Source organism: Phasianus colchicus, chromosome 3, assembly GCF_987193195.1.
Source record: "Phasianus colchicus chromosome 3, bPhaCol1.hap1.1, whole genome shotgun sequence".
NCBI classification, from domain to species: domain Eukaryota; kingdom Metazoa; phylum Chordata; class Aves; order Galliformes; family Phasianidae; genus Phasianus; species Phasianus colchicus.
In genome coordinates, this window is record NC_143438.1 from 50,387,416 (window position 1) to 50,407,124 (window position 19,709).

Consider the following 19,709-nt stretch of genomic DNA (forward strand, 5'->3'; position numbering starts at 1 on the left):
CAGCTACAGAAGAGTACAGACACATGCAATCAGTAAGCATATCAATTAATGAAGAATTTACTTGAAATGTACATGCTGCATCTGTGTGCTGCAACATTATTTCCTAAATTAAAAATGGCACTAAGAACAGATCAAAGCACTTGTCCTCATTAGGGATTAAGTCCCTAGCAAGTTTGAAGGTTTTCAGATCAACTCACTAAAACTGGCTGAGTGCAAAAGCATGCGAATTTCTAAAAGCCTGGAAGAGCCATTTTTCTATGTGGATAATCCCAAAATAACAACGAGAACAGACTTCAATCTCATGTCTTTCAACGTTACTTTCAGATCAAGGTATTGTGAGAAGTTACAATCCCTTCCCTCCTCCCCCCTTAAATGCCTGAGAGGGGCTTACAAAGCATTCCCTGAAAATGTGATTATATATTTTGACTATCACAACATTAATAAATCTCTTCTACATCAGATAGAACGCAGTCACTAACACTTGTCCCTTGAATCCAAAATACGATAAAAAATTATCTTCCACGTACATATTTGGCTACATGCCCTCAATAATTTCCTTCGAAAAACAGGGTGCTTTTATTGCTTCAGAAACTGAAAAGCGAAATAATACGGGGAAAAAAAAAAAAAAAAAAGGATACTGGATACTGGGAAAGGGATGAACAGAAGGGCTTCGAAAGTGACTGAAAATCTACAACATAGCTAATTAGGTTCCAGCTTCTAACACAATAGTGGTGTACCATGGTCTGTTATCAAGTTTATAGCCAAGGGCACAAGACAATACAACCCCACATTCAATTTAATTACAGCCTATGGCTTGTGCAGTAGTGGTGTGTTTCAAAGGGTTTAAGCACTCATTTATTTCTACACCACACATGAAATAAGGCAGCTCGCTGTCACACAGACTCACCAATTAGACCAAACAGTTTCTGATCTCTTGCTCTCTAGCAGGAGAGCAGTGGGCAATGGGAAATCTTTTACAGGATAATCACAGAAGACTTTATTGTTAGAAAAAAACAACTGCTGCCTTTAAGTCTGCACAGGTCCCCTTTGATGCTCACAGAGGAAGAGTACCGACTTACTCATTTGGGGTTCTATAGAGTTGCAGAAGTGTCAAAATACAGCAGTGCTTCAATGACACTGCCTTCCCTCTAACTGTATGTAAAAGGTCATCTTCGTTTGACTTACATGAAATGGATCATCTCTTGCACTCTTCTCACCCAAAGCTGGACTAGGCAAGTTTCTGACTGCTTCACATGATGTAAATAACTAATAGGTATCTAACTTCTAAAAAGTAAAAACGTTATAAAAATGTGCACGCTGCTGGAAGAAAACACCACCTGAAACAGCTACATACATCACACCAATGCAACTAAGTTGATACAGCAACTGTATTTGACTCCAAAATCCAAATTCTACACGTGTGCAACAAAACGCCATTCTCACATCTGAGAAATTCACCCCAGGCCACCTCGGAGCACACCCTGCCCTCCCCACCTCTGCCTCAAGTGGAAGAGAAGGAGGAGCAGCTCCCATCCTGCACTCCAATGCACACACAGCCCCCAGAGCCTGCAGAGGCCACTGAGCTTCATCTCCATTCTGCTTCTCTTGCACTCATCTCCTACCCAATATCAGGTTGGTTACAGGGAACATAGTTTGGGATATCCTTCCACCTTCAAAACAAACAAAACAGCTCTATTCAATGACTGGTCTTTAGAAGAATTCACAGTAATGAACAGCACGGATTGAACACTGAAGAAAACAACAGCCAAAGTTTTCCTATGGAGACTGTTAAGGACATCAGTTTTACAGACAATATGTGCTTCATCTGCCTCCCCTTCCCAGTATTTAAGAGCAGCTTTGATGACCAGCAGCTATAACACATCCTTTCTACAATGAGTGTCTTCCCACATACGTAACTACTGGAAGAAACGTTTTCCTTTCAAGAAAAAAATAAAAATCAACCAAGAAACAAACAGCCTCAAAGGCAGGTGCAATTTAATTTTTTACCCTCACTTATAAAGATTTTAACATGTGTTTCTTTTAGAACAGACATGAAGTACATCTTGCAAACTCTGCTAATCCACCAATGAAAGGGGATGGCACTAACACCACTACAGTGGTGTAACCAAAACTAACCTGGGAAGCTAAATAAACAGATACACTCTCAGAAGAATTAACAAGCTATTTTGCAGTCACCAGCCTCAATAGCTGCTCTACCTTAAGGAACATTGGTTCACCTATTATCCACACAAAAATAAAGCCTAGCTTCCTAACACTGCTTCCCTAAGCATTCCTGATGCCTTCTGATGAGTTCTCCTATTCTGCACACATGGAAAGCTCCTGGTGATGATTTTGTCAGAGCACTATAACAGCTTATGCAGAACAGGAGCCTTTTTTTGTGGCAGTTATTGGAAACGTGGGACATCCTCACAACAAAGATAAAGATCTTCACCCACTTCTAAGAGAAAAAAAGTAATGAAGAGAGCTAGACTAACTTATTAATTACTTTGATTTGCTGCCATTTGTGATTTCTGTCTAATTATTTCATCATGTAATACTGTTTCGCCTTCTTTTGAGAAACCTGCAGTCAGAATAAGATTTCTGCATCTGGTCAAAGAAAGCCCTTCAAAGAAAGTGTAAGGCAGTGAAAAAAAATCAAAGGAAAACAAACAAAAAAGCCAGCCCTGGGTTTAAACCAGCAAAAAAACACTGAAGGTCTCCTCAGAACATCCAAGACAAAAGCACATTGGCCATATATGTGACATCCTCTGAACATTTGGTCATTTAAGAGCTGATAAACTCTCCACAAGCAGCCAGACACTGAGTTACAGACCAGCATAACAGAAGAATTCTGAAGTGACCCGCGACTCCCTTCACCCACAGCGGAAGCCAATCTATTTCCTTAGGCCTATTTTTGGGAATTATTACTGTAGGAAGCTCAGCATGTACCAGGCCTATAAATCTCAACAGCTACCACCACATTGCAGATCAAAAGCTTAAACTTCAGCTATTGTTCATCTTTCAGTACCATGAGAGATGAACAACAGCCAAATTACATCCCTCTGTCATCAACTTGAGCTGAAACACTGCTGTCAGTGGCAAGAAAATTGCTACACTTCAGAGCAAACGGGGACTGAAACGCAAGTTGTGCCAAGATGGCACAGTGTGCTTAAAGCACACTGCATAATGCAGCTCTCACGGCTGCAACCTAAGGATCAAGATGATCATTCAAAGCATCTTTTTCAACTCTGAAGGAGGCTCCTGCAAACCAAGTGTTAACAACTCATCTCAGGGTTAAAACTTAAAGAACACAGCAGCCACGATAAAAAAGAGCAAAAGCAGCATCCCTGCTCAGATCGTTTGAAGCTCATACTCAGAGCAAATTCAATACCTCCAGTTTAGTGCCTTCACTTAACCTTTTCCATACCTTGATCAAGGTACTAATGCTGTAAGAATGCATACACTTGCTAAACCCACTCTGACGCCTGCTCATCGTTCTGCCACTCATAGAGCAGGGCGTTACACCAGGCTGTGGGACTGCAGTGTGCACTCCCTGGAAGGATAGCTGCCAACACAACCAACTTCGGGGAACCAGTGATATTTGTCAACAGCGGAATTTAGCACCACATGGCTTGATAAGATGCATTCAGTAAAAGGGCCCGGAAAGTCTTTGTTTATAATGAAGCAACCACGATTAGAGAGCCGAGGCATTTCCTGGGGATTAATGACCAGCTGGGAGAGCTGATGACTGGGGGCTGTGCCGTGGGCCATTAACCCCAGCCAGCCATTAATTTCCCCAGGAAATGCCTCGGTCCCGACCAGCATAACTAGTATAAAAGGTAGAAAGAAAAAGTCCAGCATTAACATTTACCCAAGGAAACCATTCCACAGACAAGATTTTGTCACATCCCAGAAGAAGCACGTAAGTTAAAACAAGCTAAAAACGACACAAGAAGAATTGGTGATTAAGAAAAAGAAAAAGCTTCCCTCTCCTCAAGACTTAAATTAATGAGTTTTGTAGCAAAGGCGAGATTTAGCTACAGAAGTGGCTGGGTACCTTGTTTAGCTCATTAAATTGTGAATGGAGATGAACATTTCCATATAATTACTTCTGAAGCCCACACTGTCTCGTAGCCTCGCTGACTGCTCATTTTCCTTCCTGCTGCAGTTATAAGAAAACAGCACATAGCTGTGCACGCCGCCACCTGTTTGAGATGCTTCTCTTCTCCTCCCAGTCACAGAACCATAGAACAACTTGAGTCACCAGCCACTAGTGAGAACCACAGCCCAAAAACACAGCTACACAACAAATGGATCTCTCCTCACATGAGCTGGATGCGTTGTTTAGAGAGGTGCGGGCCATGCTACAGGCCCAATGCCTTTGGCTCCCAACACCTTGCTGTACAGGTGCATGATGCTCTCTCCATTGGGTCCTTGTCGCTGCGTTCGAGACCTTCCTGAACACTGGACCGTGCTGAGAGTTTCAAAATTACTCTCAAGGTTGTTAAAAGCAAGCAAATGAGGAGCACGGGGTTAAAACTCAGCCACAAGCTTTAGCTGATACCTGAAATAATGAGCTAGAACAAAAGCTCTGTCTGCACACAGCCAAGCCTCCAAGCTATTCAGACACCAGGAGATCAAACCCCACTGACTAGGTCAAAGAACACACCAGAAAGGAGGGGGCACCGGTATTCTAAAGACCATGGATGCTTATGCAGGCATCCCTGGCCTCTCCCCTAGCCAGCCCCGAGGTGGCCGAGGAGCTGCAAGCACTCGATGGGGTCACTCTGTCCAGAACTGGTATTTCCACTTGGGAGCAGCTCAGGCATGTCAGAGAGCTGTGCTCAGCCACAGCGGGCTGCGACCCGACCGCTGTTATTGGGCGTTGCAGGGGTGGGAGTCACATAGGGCAGCGAGCAATGAGGTTATGGCCTGAAACATGAGATTGTATGGGGCATGACGTTGGTGCCGAGATCTTATAGACAGAGCTGGAAAGACTTCCAAACTTAAAGCAAGGGGTAAAAGTGTAGCAAGGCTCCAATTGAAGCCCGGTGTGCTAAGTTAGCTGCTGTGATCAAAAATCCAAAGACAGGGCAGTGCAGGGGCCAGGCAGCAGGTGGTGGGCGTGCAGGCAGAACTGGGCCTGGTTCTGCAGCTCAGCTCCACCTAATTGTGCGCTGCTGTATATTTCGCCACTATGGCAACTAATGCAACTCAAGTCAATTTGCTTCATAAAAAAAAAAAAAAGAAAAAAAAGAAAAAAAAAAAAAGAGGATCACTGCCAGGAAACAGAGCTATTTTAAATAAACAAATACAAGATGAATGCAATTGCCATATTAACCCTCTTGTTAACTTCTGAAGTTTAAAATTACACCCTCATTACTAGTGTGTAATTGAGTATTCTCCTGGCTGTTTCCTGCATCTGAGGTTATTCAAATAGTTCATTAGCACATCAAGAACACCACACACACTAATGATATCAGACGCCCTTATCTACTACTTTGGCCCGACTTTCAGAACTCAGAACTCGCATCTTCCGCAAAAAGGAGGGAGGAGGAAAAAATAAGGAGGGAAAGAAAGAAAAAACAGAAGGGGAAGGGGGGCAAGCAGCAGGCTGCGTGGGACGGGGTCGCCAGCTTGCCTTTTTCTTTTTCTTTTTTTTTTTTTCTCCTCCTTTTTCCAGTTACCTGTGTGGGGGAAACAAGAGCAGGTGATACTACAGTGGGTGAGGTGGTGCTTCCGTGCCCGTTGGCTTCGGGCAGGAGGTGAGGCAGGGGGTCGTGTTTCACTGAGACCACCACCACGGCAGGCACGGCGGCGGCGTCTGGGGGCTCGGCGGGGCGGCGGCACAGTCTTTTGGGGGAGGCTGAGGACCCGCAGGCCTCACCGCCGGCCGCGGCCCCCGCTGGGAACACCGCCTCGTAGAGGGCTCGCTTGGCCGGGGCCACCGCGGCCGCTTCTGCCTTCACCGGTGCGGCGTCGCCGTCTTTGGGCAGCACGTACGGGTTGGCAGCGGGCGGCCGAGGCCTCGGCCCACCGTTGAGGGCGGCGGAGGCGTAGCAGGTCCCGCCAGCGGGGTGGTGGAGGAGGTGGTGGTGGTGATGGGGAGCGGGGTGGTGATGGGGCGGCGGTGGACCCCCCAGCTTGGTGCCGATGCCGGCGATGCTGTTGAGGGTGGCAATGGAGACAGCGCCGATGCAGTGGTTGGTGTAGGTCTTGGAGAGCTTGGCCGCCTTGGAGAGCATCTGCATGCGGGTGCCCAGCAGGTTCTTGCCGATGGCCTTGTTCTCGTACCAGGTGACGTCGCCCTCGCTGCAGTGGTCCCGCGGGCGCTGAAAGAAGGCTTTGCACAGGGGGTTGCGCTTGGAGAGGTACTTGACGAAGCTGGCGTAGGGGCAGAACTCGGTGCCAGTCTCATACATGCGGGGCAGGTTCTCCTCGTCACTGCTCTCCGCCCGCTTCTTGCTCCAGGAGGACGAGCGCGACTTGTGGTAGGGCCCCAGCGCCTTGAAGTAGACGAACTTGCGGCCGTCCTCGTCCACCGCCAGCCCGAAGGAGTCCTCCTCCAGCTCCCGCTGGTTCTCCCGGCCCCGCGTGCAGAAGTACATGCAGGTCTCAAACCAGACCTTGTTGAGGAGCCCGAAGGGGCTCTGCGTGCTGAAGACGCTGCAGGTGTAGAGCTTGCGGAGGTCGGCGCGGGTGATGGCTTGCTTCTGCACCACCGGCCCCGCGCCCTGCTCCTCCAGCTTGCGGATGACGGCGGCCAGCGTCAGGTTGGCGGCGCGCAGCTCGGGGTCCTTGGTGAGGTCGAGGGTGCGGCAGTAGGGCGGCTCGTTGAGGTAGCGGTTGAGGGAACTGCGGATGCTGATGAGGGACGACTTGGAGTAGAGCTGTCCGCTCTTGGAGCGCGCCTCGGCGTAGAAGGAGCGCAGCACCCGGCACAGCGCCCCCTTGTCCATGGTCTCGAAGTCGGGACTCTGCGCCTTCTCGCTCAGGTACTCGCGGAAGATGCGCACGGCGTAGCGGGTGGCCAGCCGCGTGTTCTCGCTCAGCCGCGCCCGCTCGGGCCGCTGCAGCAGCAGGGCCGCCTCCAGCTCCGCGTCCTCCGCCGCCCCCCCGGGGCCGCCGCCGCCGCCCCCCGGGGCCGTCGCCGCGGCTCCCCCCGGGGCTGCCCCGACGCCGCCGCCGCCGCCGCTCGGCGTACGGCCCGGGGCGGGCGGCATGGGCTCGGGCTCCTCCTCGCCGTCCCAGTCCAGACCCATCTCCTCTTCCTCCTCCTCCTCCTCCTCCTCCTCCTCGTCCAGCAGCAGCCCCCCATCGGCTCCGTCCTCCTCCTCCTCGTCCCCCGTTATCTGCACCTCCTGGATCTCATCCTCCTCCTCGCCCTCCTCCTCCTCTCCAGCGCTGCAGTAGCGGTGCGGCCGGGGGGCTCCTCTCCCGCGGCCCGGCGGCCGCTCCCCCGCGCCGTACCCGCCGCCCCCGCCGCCGTCGCCGCCGCCGCCGCTCCACTCGCCGCCGCCGCCGCTGCCAGGCATTCTCGCCATATTGCCGTCTCCCTGCCAGTCCTCGGGCAGGGCGCATGCGCTATATTGGACCGCAGCGCTGGAGCGCTTTTGTGTTTAATGACCTTCAGCTACCGGGAGGCAAAGCCGGGCTCTTAAAGGGGCCGCGCTCCCAGTGGCGGCGGCGGGGAACGGACGGGGCGGGACGGGAGAGGCTGGGAGAGAGCGGGGCTGCGGAGACCGCGCACCGCGCCGCGCCGCTCACCTCGAGGCCGTCCCGTCCACAGAAGGGGACGGGCGCGGGAAGAGCCGTCGGGCCGGGGCGTCCGCCCGTCCCCCGGCGGCTTGTTTTTCTCTCTGTCACCTAACACTGACTCGAAGTCTCCGAGAGCTCCCGAAGAGGGGGACCCGATGCCGAAAACGCGGAGCAGAAAGACTGCTAAACGGCAGGAGTTGAAACGGGATGGTCGTCGAGGTCCCCTCCAACCCAAGCCAAGCTATGAGTCTACGATTATATGATGCTATGATGCTGTGTCCCAAACGAGCTCTTCTGAGGAGCTGTAGTGACCCACCCAAGGAGACACAGAATTGCAGGGCTTGCAGTGTGTGGATTTTCAGTGGAGATCTTTTTCCTTTATTGCTCTAGTAAATGCAAAAAATGACACAACTGATATTAGCCTTCCAACCTGATTCTGTGCTAAGGTCATACACTTCCTTTCCCTTTCCCTTTCCCTTTCCCTTTCCCTTTCCCTTTCCCTTTCCCTTTTTTTCCTTTTTCCTTCCTTTCCCTTTTCCCTTCCCTCCCTCCTTCCTCCTCTCCTCTCCTCTCCTCTCCTCTCCTCTCCTCTCCTCTCCTCTCCTCTCCTCTCCTCTCCTCTCCTCTCCTCTCCTCTCCTCTCCTCTCCTCTCCTCTCCTCTCCTCTCCTCTCCTCTCCTCTCCTCTCCTCTCCTCTCCTCTCCTCTCCTCTCCTCTCCTCTCCTCCCTTCTCCTCTCCTCCCTTCTCCTCCCCTGTCCTCCCTTCCCCTCTCCTCCCCTCTCCTCCCCCTTCCCCCTTCCCCTTTCCTCTTCCCCTTTTCCTTCTCCTTCCCCTCTCCTTTCCCTTTTTCCCCTTTCCCCTTTCCCCCTTCCTTTTCCTTTTTCCTTTCTTCCCTTCAATCTTTCCCCCTTTTCTCCTTTCCCCTTTTTTTTTTCCTTTTCTCCTCTTCCCCCTCTCCCCCCCCCCTTTTTTTTTTTCATTTTCCCCTTTCCACCTTAATCTTTTTCCAAGAGTTTTTCAGCGCCACATGAGTGCAAAAGGTAATTGAACATTTTTTTTTTTTTTTTTCCCTAACTTTAAAAAAAGATGAACACCAGGTTGACAGCTTCTGTACTTGGATGTTCATTTAATCACCATTTCCTGATTACAGGAGGTGAACTGTGTTGACAGACTCAGAGATGAATACGGAGCCAAGTATAGGAATAGTAAGTATAAAGGACATTAAGAACTTGCAGTGAGGTTGGAGGGGAAAAATATACATGGAACATCCATATTATACACATCAGTTGGAAGCACCTCAACAGCCAGAGGGAATTCAGAGAATCGCAAATGAAGTGTTTAGGGTGCTGCGGGCAACCATAATTGGAAAGACACCCATATAACATATATACCTGTATAACCTATATGTATATGTGTGTACGTGTATGTTAATCACATAGGCATGTAAGCTGCCTGTCTCTCTACATTCATAAAGATAAAATATAGCTTCCTCAGTTGCATTCCTGAAGCTTCGGCTCGCAAGCTATGCCAGGTAATGGAGCTGTGTCTCACAGCTGCCTGAGCCATACAAGGCTATCTGACTGAAGCACACCAACATCACACTTAGACCCATCACACCCTCCATGCCACATATCAAAGTTTTGTCCTTCAGAGAGCCCCGCACAAACAGAGCCTTCCCCTGTGACTCAGGGCTCGAGGCTGGTACCAACGTAAGCTCTGTCCACACAATAAGTTTTATTACTGCTGTCAGTGGAGAAGATGTAATTACCCACAGAGCACTAATAATGCACCTGCCCCCACTAGAATTGAAACCCCAGGACTTGATTTTCTTTCCTTTCATATTCTCAGAGATTGATTTTTACGTAACACAATTAGCATTCCAGCTTAAGAACCAAAACCAAAGGAGCCTTCTCCCCCATGTCAGCTGATTCACAGCACAGGTAACACTGTAACCAAATAGTTTCAGGCTTTTCCTCACTTCTTTTTTTCCAGCTCCTCTTCCCCACCCCTTCCCCTGGTCTCGCTCCTGGCAGGCACAGAGCCCCGACAATCAGACCATTGTCTAAAGCTCTTTGCAGCCTCATTCTCCTACAGATCCAGGCACTCCTCCAAACATGGCTGTATGACTTGCATCCACCTAGGGCTCTATGTTCTCGGCAGGTGTTTCATGAAGCTTCACTAAGAACTACAATGGTATACACTCCAAGAACCAAGGAGCAAAGAAAACCCACCAGACCTCTTGGGATTCCTTGGGATCCAGGAGAGATACCTAAAAAAGATTTTTAAAAGCAGTGCTCAGAACAAGTGTGTTGGTTAGCTTTAAGGCTGACCGTATGGCACGAGTTTAAGAAAACTGCTTTTTCTCCTTGTTTTTTACTGTTAGCTTGAATACAATAGACACGTTCCTAAAGCGTGTTAGTATATTTTCTAAACACAGGCTATTTTCCCTGTAGAGGCAGGCAATGCAGCAACTGGTATGAGAAATCCACAGAGACACCACAGAACCAGGAGGCAAACAATGCTCGGGACGCCTGGTAAATTCACTCAGGGAAAAAGCATGTCCCAGAAGTCCTTCTTCAGGCACACTCCAATTTGAGAGGAGCTTTTTTAGCATTTCAGAACAGTCACTTCAAACACCATTTTCCTTGTATTCTTTCACTTGTATATACAACAATTTTGGTTGTTCCATTACTTCTCCATACCAGGGAAAGCTGATGTTGACACACTATGTGTTATAATAGATTATAAACCTCTCTTATTTTAGTTCTTTTTTTTTTTTTTTTTTAGATTAGCAGTTCCTATCTGGGCAACAGGAAAACAGATTTACACAACCCAACAAAGGAGACACGACACTGATTTAGAAAGCAGCGCTGTATCCATTGCAGCCAAGCTGCTGCTGTCCTTAACGATTTTTAACACACAAAAGCTATTGCACCTACAGGACGGTCCTGTTGTGAAGTGCAGGTGGTAGCAGTGCACATCAAAGCCCCCTGCTGCTGCCAACACACAGTGGGATGAAGGCAGCATCCAGCCTGCCCACACCGAGCCCTGTGTCATGACTTGGGAGCATGCTGCCGAAACGTGCTCACAGTTCTACCACAGCTTTTTGCTGCTTTTAACTCACATTTTTTTTTACTCTTTTACAGAAGCGATATTTTGTGCTGCTGAGGAAAGTTGATTTCCTCGTTGCTCTGTTTTCCAATCAAAATGAAGAAAACCCGAGTCATCATCTTTGCAAGGAAGCACACTTGGCAAATTAAATGCCAAGACTTTGCAAATTGCTGTTATTTGAAGTGTCAAGCAGCTGGAGCATTTTTTTGCTTATAAACAGACATACAGACGGCTGCGTTGTCAGACAGCTTGAAGAGAGTCAGGTAGTGAATTACATCGCACTGCGCAGAGGTTTTAAGGGTCTCTTAATCTGTGCAGGGTGCAGGTTGCCAGCAGGCATATTAATGTTCTATTTATCTATGTTTGCGTTTGTGTTTGTCTTTGCTTCTGTGCTGATGATGGCTTTGGAAACAAATCAGCTGCTCTGTAATGCGCAGGGGTGGCTCCGGCAGTCGTGTGTTGGAACTGCTGACACTGAGCAGCCCACTATGCTGGGGACATGGTATTTATCCTCTGCAGAGAGAAAGGGCTCTTTGTGCCTGGGTAATAATGCAGGTCAGCTTGTAGTCCTCCTCAGTAAACTCTACCCTGAGGTGAAGATTTGGAACGACTAAGGCAGTGACTCAGGAAAGAAACCTCAAAAGAGAGATCCCTGTGAAACCACTAAGCCTCGTTTATAGATGTTCTTGGTCTGTGGAAGCACAAGTTTTTGCTTTTAATAGCGTTTTTAGTGCTACATAATGGAGCATAAATTAATACTCTGTTGGATATGGACTTCTCAAAATACATAATCTTCCAATAAAAGTTTATTTTGAACTAAAAGTTGGGTCTGAAGTCAAACTGAGCTGAGTGAAATCTACAAATGCAGCAAGGAAGGAACAGCTGTACTGCAGCACTGCTTCTTAAGATTTCTTAAACATTCCCTTAAGAAAGAAAGGAAGAAAAACCTGAAACCTCACAGTGTAACAAACACTAGTCCAGCAGTTGGTGACCCTGCCCAAACACTGGTCTGGTGGTTGGCGACCCTGCCCGTGGTGGGAGGGTTGAAAATAGATGATCTCTGACATCCTTTTCAACCTAGACTATTCTATGATACTATGAAAAATAAAATACTGCTGTTGAGACTGTGACAAAATGCACTCCCAACCTTGTTTCTGTACTGCATGTGTTCAGCTTTATCTTGTTTATTCTCTCCATCCCCAGGGAGTAAGATACAGCGCCAGCGCTCTCCAAGGTGGGGCTCAGTGCCCCAGTCCTGTGTGGGGCCAGAGCTGGGGACTCAGCCAAACCCACTCACTCACAGCAGGCTTTGCTCAAGGTTGGATCCTCGAGGGATGGGCAGCAGCTGGCCTTTGGCACCGCCTGCAAAAAGGAATCTTCCTCCCACTGCCGGCGAATGGCTTCAGAGACTTTACACCGTGGATTCACTGTCAATATACTTTTGTTTTGACTTAGTGACTGAAATAAACTGATTATTCCCCTTTTCCACCAGTATTATGTCTGTGTCATAGTGGATTTGGAAATTCCTTTTCAGGTATTTATACAGCAAAAAATCCAGCACCAATGGCCTGTCTACTTGGATTTTCTTCCCTTGATTGAGTTGTCTCAGCCAGGTTGACACAAACCCCTTTTAAGCAACTTTAGAAGTGGCTGAGTTCAGCTGAACCATGCAGAGCGTGACACTATCCTGCCCACAAGTGTCGGAGTCCCATGCAGGCTGTCACCCTGCCCACCTTGCTGCTGCTGGAGCAGGAATTCACCATCAACAAACACTGCTTCATTCTCGTGCCCCTCTCTTCATTCTCCCCCATTTTATTCGGTAAGATGTTGGCAAAGCTGTCCTGTGCAATTTTTGCACTTATTTTCTTTTAAATCATTATCTAGACACAAAGATTTCTAGCTATACCAATGGAATTCCTCATTCCCTTCTCCATGTGTGAGATGTTAAAGGACTTCTAGTTATCCTGTGAGAACAGTAACCATCTATGTAAGGTCTGCATCACAGATCACATTGACTCGTAAAGCAGTGTTTGAAAAGAAAGGAATATATTCATGGATCATGTGAAAGAAGATTACAGGGACAGAAAATATAGAATGTTTATTGCCAACTCCTACCATGTCGTCTTTCAGTCTGTGATTTCAGTCTTTATCAAGAAAAGAGCTGTAGAACAGAATGGGTCAGAATATTACTGGATGAGCTGCTCACTGGTTTCAATTTGACTGATCTTTATGCAAAAGCCCTTTCACAAATGAGTGTGTAAATTCAGATAGAAACTTGTGGTAAAATCTTCAGCATATTTCCAGGACTTTCCCTTGAGGTTTGAAACCAGTGGCCATGTAGTAGAAGAGAACAGAAAGTGCAAATTGCAATAGAAAGCTGTATTTTAAGTCACAGACGGTAAACCCTAGGGAAAAAAAAAAAATATATATATATATGTATATGTATATGTATATGTATATGTATATGTATATGTATATGTATATGTATATGTATATGTATATGTATATGTATATGTATATGTATATGTATATGTATATGTATATGTATATGTATATGTATGCATATATATACATATAAATTGAAATGATTCTTTTCATGTCATGAGGAGGCAAAGAAAACGTACAAAGTGTATGAAAAAGACCTGATGCATTGTGTATACTTCTCTTGTTTTTTCAGTATCAGACAATACTAAAGCAGGTGAAAAATACTTTCTTACAGCTGGTGAGCATCAGTATTTTTATTAGCATTTTGCATTACAAAAAATTACCTCTACAACTGTTAAGAATGCTTAAATGCAATATGGCTTTTGTCCATCCCTGTTCTAAATAGCCCTGCCTTTTTAAATCTGTGAAAGAATAAGCTGCGCACAATCCAAATTTTCCTTCTTTAATTGATCAGGGCTAAAATTCAGTTTCTTTCCACAGAACTGCAGATGCCATCAAATAAAGAAAGATCATTTAGGGAGCCCTCTGATTATAGACTGATGTAAACCATGGGCTGATTTATTTAAATACAGGCAGGTATTTATTGGATAGTAAGGATTCTACTTACTAGGATCAATAAGTGTTAGGATAATAAGCAAGGAAAAAACAGAAGTTTTTATTTTGCCTTGGATGGAACAAATTCACATTTGCTATTTACAGTGTACAATCTCTCAGTTAGCAATTTTGGCAAAGGTTTATCGAGTTATTCAGTATAATTTCCTCCCAGATATGGCACTATCACTGTGCCTGCTACAGAACTGTCCCCGCAGTTTCCTCGGCTGTTTACCTGTGTGTTGTCACACTCATTCCTACTGATTTGTGTCACAAGAAAAAAAGAAGTTTTCAAAATTAAAGCTTCAGTGTGGAATGATATGAAGTGTGAAATCCAGACCCATTGCTTTCATTCTGGCTTTAGTGATCACAGAAACCTGCTGTAGGGCAGGAGTAATCTGCCAGAAAATTATTATTGAGCCCTGGTAACTCAGATATATGTGCAGACATGAAAATGCTGCTCTTTGTGCCAACTCTAGGTCCTATAAGAACCTTGCATGCCATCTTCCACCTGGCTTGAAAATATGCTGCATTCCACCATAAAGGAGAGGAAGTTTGTTAATTCCCAGACAGCTGTGAACAATTTAATCTCTTTCCAGACAGCCCAGCATCCCATTCCAATTGCGGAGCTTCTTGGGGGATAGAGAGTTTGAAGAGCTGGTGGGAGATAATAGGGCCTTTATTCCAAGGTCATTCCTATGAGTTTGGCCTTGACAGTAACATCTTGATAACAGGGTTGCCAATTTAAGCAGTCTCACGATAGGATTTTTGAAGCTTCCTCCTCCATATGCTGGAATGGAGGACTTGAAAATTAGGTTTTGGAAGAATAGTTTGAAGACTCAAATAACTGCTCTGTTAAACCTAGGAAATTAGCTGGAGAAGCATAGTTCAAAAAGGAGAAATTCCTGTGATTTTTAAGATAGATTTCTTATTCTGAACACCGCTTGTTGGCACTCCTGGGATTTCTCAATCTGCCTGTGAGGGCTGAGCTGGTAATTTGCCTTGGGTTTCTTGACAGAAATACAGAAAACTCCAAACAAACGCACCAGTCTCCTTGTTCTCCCTTTAGGAATATATTTTGAAGAATCAAAGAGTCACAAAGAACTATCGTAAGACATTAATGTCCACTTCTCAGAACCAGTAAGTTTGCTGTTTTCTAGAAAGTCTCCAAATTAAAAAAAAAAAAAAAGTTGAATAGGCATTTAAACCAGCTGTAGTTTCAAACAGGGTTGTGCTTGATAGAGTTTCCATGGGAGTTGCTTGGTGCTTAGCCATTTGAAAACATGGCTACTTATGTAGATAATTAAATTAGAATTAGTGAACACAGCATTCTTTTGAAAACCTGACCTTTGGTCTTTCTGGCACACTGGTTGAAGACTGCAGGAAAACACAGCCTTTCTGGGCGTTACATATTCTTACCTCCATATTTGCTAGATGCTACATTTAGAACTCTTTTAAGAAAAATTCCCACTGTTTCACTGTGTTCTCAGCAATGTCAATTGGATTATTCTGCCCAGCTCATGAAAGGTCTACCTTTTGTTTCAACGTCAGAGAGAGAACTATTCCTTCCAACTTCTTTGCCAAAGTGTCATGAAAGGTCAACAATAAAAAGTTGAATGTTTGACAACTTTGAATATGTTTTAAAATTGAATAATAAACTAAGCTGAAAATAGACTAATGTAAATAAGAAACTTGAAATGAATATAGGTAATAAAACTTTTTTATTTGGGTGACACAAGAGATTTACACACTGCTAGAAGATGATCTTTTCCCTCAAGTGCATCTAAAATGTCACTGAATCAACAGACCGGTACACAGAATTGGGCAGTAACTGTATTGTGTTGGAATAATGAGTTTAAAGACAATCAGCCAGATAATGCAGAAGACGTATTTCTCATGTGGAAATTATTAATTCCTGCAAAGCAGTACATCAAGAATCACTCTAAAAGCAAAAACAGAGAAAATCTCAAATCAGATCACTGGCTGCCCTTCCTCTTTCAAGTCCTACAACAAGGACTGTCCTTGTGTTCTGGATTAACACAGGATTCTGGCGAAAAAATATGACTTGGCAAATAGGTTGCGCAAAGGAGAACTGAATCTCAGCTGTTTGCAGTCATCTGAGACTTCATGTTCATCCATGCCATGCTGTTTGTGCTCACTGAAAAACGTATACACCTTGGGGGACCATGTTAGTAATCTAGGTGCAAGGGTTGAAGACTTTCTGGTAGAATAATCTGCATCACAAATTTGGCTTAGTTTCCTCTTGGGAGAAATTGGAACCTCTCGTGCTCTATGAAGTCAGCTGTCACTCAGCTTATTATTTTATTTTTAAAGGACATTCTCAGGAAACAGTAAGGATTCCAAGACTCCTAATGTGCCATAATTATATATGTGAGATCTTCATGTTCCCTTGTTAAGGGGAAGAATAGTCACAGATTCATGAATATCTTCTAGAATAAAGAAGGTACTCTAGAAAATCTCCCAGGATTGCAAACCAGCCCTATCAGAGGGAACCCAGCTTGGACTCATGACAACCAGTTTGACAGAAAATTACTTGCGAGAGCATAACAGATGGAAACACAATTTCACCATGGACATTCCTCTTGAGCAAAGAAAATCCCACCCCAAACCAATCAATCAATCAAACAAGCAAACAAAATAACCCACCAGAAACCAAGATCAAACAAATGGCTATATGCTTCAATATCATCCTCTCTTGATCCTTTTGAACCACTGTCCCAGTCCTATCAGAGGAGATCTGACACCATGATGTGAAGGCTGTTTTAGATCAGCCAAGGAAAAGAAGGTGAAACAAGGATGAATGACTGGAGTAAATGGGGGTTAGTGCTGGAACACAACAGAACATTAAGTGATTCTGAAACTGCTCTTCTTCAGGTTGTGTTTTGCTCCAACAGTCCCTACATGTCACACAAGCCTGTTAGCAGTTATCTGAACCCTTATGGCCCTAAACCCATCCTTTTGTCAGACTGTGTGCCATTCATCCAATACTTTTCTGAGGAGCACTTAATAGAAGGTGGGGTCTGTCTGCCTGTATTTTTTTCCCATCAGCTGTCCTAGTGCACAAAATGAGTCAGTGAGGGAGAATTCCTATAGCACTGAAGATGCATAGGTACATTCAGATGTATTTGTGAGCTCCATACAGGTAAAGGCTTCTCAGTAGCACCACTGAATTTGAACTTCACTGCCCCAGTGATGTGGCAGTGATGAACAGGTTTCAGTGCCAGAGGACATTTGACAGAAAGGAGGGAGAGGAGTGGGGGCAGATGTGACAGAGCCAGAAGAAAGATGCCACAGAGCCAGGCTTCCTCTGTCCCACAGCTGGCAAGAGACAGGATCTGATTCTTCCTTTTCCAGCAGTGCTAGTCCCCTGGTAAACAGCAGGAACAAATCTCATTTCATAGGGCTCTGGCTGAGGTGGTTTTATCCCCATGCTGCTCTGGGTTCTTCCTGCATTGCTAGAACCTCTGGACAGCTCTGCTTAAAATCTCAACTCAAGTCAAACCACTGGTGTCCCAAGCAAAGCCACAGTAAATTTGCTGTGCCTACAAAGGCAATACAGAATCTCTCCTTGGAAGACTGAAGAAGGCTCTAGAGGGGTGCAAATGGCAGACATCTCACAGAGGCCAGGCAAAAATCATTGCTGGCAGACAGGGCAGCTCTGTCCCAAAAGCGAGCATGAAGCCTGGTTTTAATGGTCCTTGATTTTCTTCTTTTGCAACCGCCAAAGAGGTATGAAACCTACCAGTTTCCAATTGTTCACTCCAATTAAACACAACTGTGGACAAATTAATCTTAGTCCCCTTGAACTTTTTCTACTGACTCTCACTCTCAGCAGTCAGGTGCTACACTGGTACAAATAGCTGACAAATGTGTGCCTGGCACTCTCCTTTCTGCTGGTGTTCTTCTATGAGAAACACTTCTCAGGGAGAATCCCCAGCTCCACTGTGTTCTTACAGGGTCATTCAAACAAATGATCATAATGCTGGTATTTGTGGGAAGGACAGGATGATCATCGCCTCCTGTTCCAAACTCTTCCATTTTCTGTGTAACCCTGCCAGCCTCCTTGGGAGTTTCTACCTCCTCGCCTTGGCATATGACATGGAAGAAGCGTGATGGCACCACGGCAGTCTGCCAGCACTGATCTCTACAGATACACGTAGGGAACATCCATGCTTTCAGTCTGTGTCATGGCAAGTGTTTGAGAGCAACAGAGCCCAGGCCTTGCCAGTCTCAAGTATAATAACCACAAGATGTTCCCAAACAAAGCACGAGGAAAAAAAACAAAACTTGATTTTTTTTTTTTTTTTTAAAGCAGATTGTTTGGGGGAATTCACTAATCTTCTGGTTTTGAACCTTCAGATTACATTCTTTTATGTCCTATTACGCCTTACTTTTCTCCTGTTGCCCAATCCATTCCCCCTCCATCCCAAACATAAGGGCTAAGAAAGATTGTTTCCCTCCTTTGAAATCTGAGATTTTTCTTCATTTCTGGATATAAGATTGAGTATACTGGGGAGTGAGGTGGGGGAAGAGGCTTGGCAACCCAAAAAAGAATGCAATAAGCCAGTCATTTCCTTCCAAAGCATTAAACTCCACTCACCAGAGTTAGCAGTCTTTATGACAACCTAGTCAAACAGAAAAAGCAGAGGAGAAATGTCCCATGTTTCAGAACTGATGCATGGACAAGGTGCCAAATGATTGCATTTCTTCCATTTGCCACAAAATGGGTTAGCTTTGAGCTTGAAGGAGCAGGTTTTTAAGAACTGCTTCTGGGCCTGGCATCAGCACTTCTGTTGCCATAATGAGTCAGACATCAGAGGCAATACACACTAAAGGATGCAGGCCAATACCTAGGCAAATACGAGTGGGAAAGGAGGGCTAGCAAATACACGTACCCGACAGGCAAGAAGGACTTCAACCCAACATACATTTTGAAATTATAACCTCAATTTCCTGGGCTTCAGCAAATAAAAACGTATAAAAACAAAACTGATGGAAAAAAGCCTCTAGAATCTGTGCAAGGTTAATTTGCCAGAGGCAGATTTTGTTCTGTTAATTGCCATTTGCCATGTACCAAAGCCACAGACCCCAAATGCTCTTGCACATTTCCCATCAGGCAAGCAGACACAATTAAGAACATTTGAGCAGTCATCCTTACAACTGTAAAAAAGATAAATCCTTAAATGAAGGGGAAATTAATCTTCTGAGCCACAGAATCCACTGCCTCCAATGTCCCTTCCTCTTGTCTCCTCTGAGGGCTGCTGAAGGGCTGTTAGATGAGTGTGAGTAGACAGCTGGCTTTGGGGACAGCTATGGGAAGGACAGTGCATTAATGGAAAACATTTGAAAATCCAGTTCCAACCTGCATGCTATAGGCAGGGACACCTCCCTCTAAACCAGGTTTTTCAAAGCCCCATCCAGCCTGGCCCTGAATGGGGCACCCTCAGCCTCCCTGGACAACCCGTTCCAGTGCTACACCACCCTCACAGTAAAGAATTTCTTCCTAATATGTAGACTAAATCTGCCCTCTTCCAGTTTAAAGCCAGTTCCCCTCATCCTATTGCTACGTGCTCTTATAAAAAGTCCCTCCCCAGCTTTCCTGTAGGCCCCCTTCAGGTACTAGAAGGCCACTACAAGATCCCCCAGAGCCTTCTCTCCTGCATGCTAAAGAGCCCCAGCTCTCTCTGCCTGTCCCTGTAGGGGAGGTGCCCCAGCCCTCTGATCATCTCTGTGGCCCTCCTCTACCTGCTCGATGTCCTTCTAGTGTTGGGGGCCTCAGAAT

The 19,709-nt window shown here is 45.9% G+C and overlaps 1 protein-coding gene across 2 annotated transcripts in view; it reads right to left on the reverse strand.

Moving 5' to 3' along the window:
* KCTD1 (potassium channel tetramerization domain containing 1) overlaps positions 1–19,709 on the reverse strand; it is a 98,335-nt gene that overhangs the window by 59,006 nt on the left and 19,620 nt on the right. The window contains exon 1 of one of the 2 annotated variants that reach the window (XM_090137494.1): positions 5,688–7,632. The exons of the other annotated variant lie outside the window; for it this stretch is intronic. Within the exon in view, the coding sequence (XP_089993620.1) occupies positions 5,688–7,544 (1,857 nt within the window). The 5' untranslated portion in view covers positions 7,545–7,632. Of the gene's footprint in view, positions 1–5,687; positions 7,633–19,709 lie in introns of those variants that run through there. 2 annotated transcript variants of the gene reach the window in all.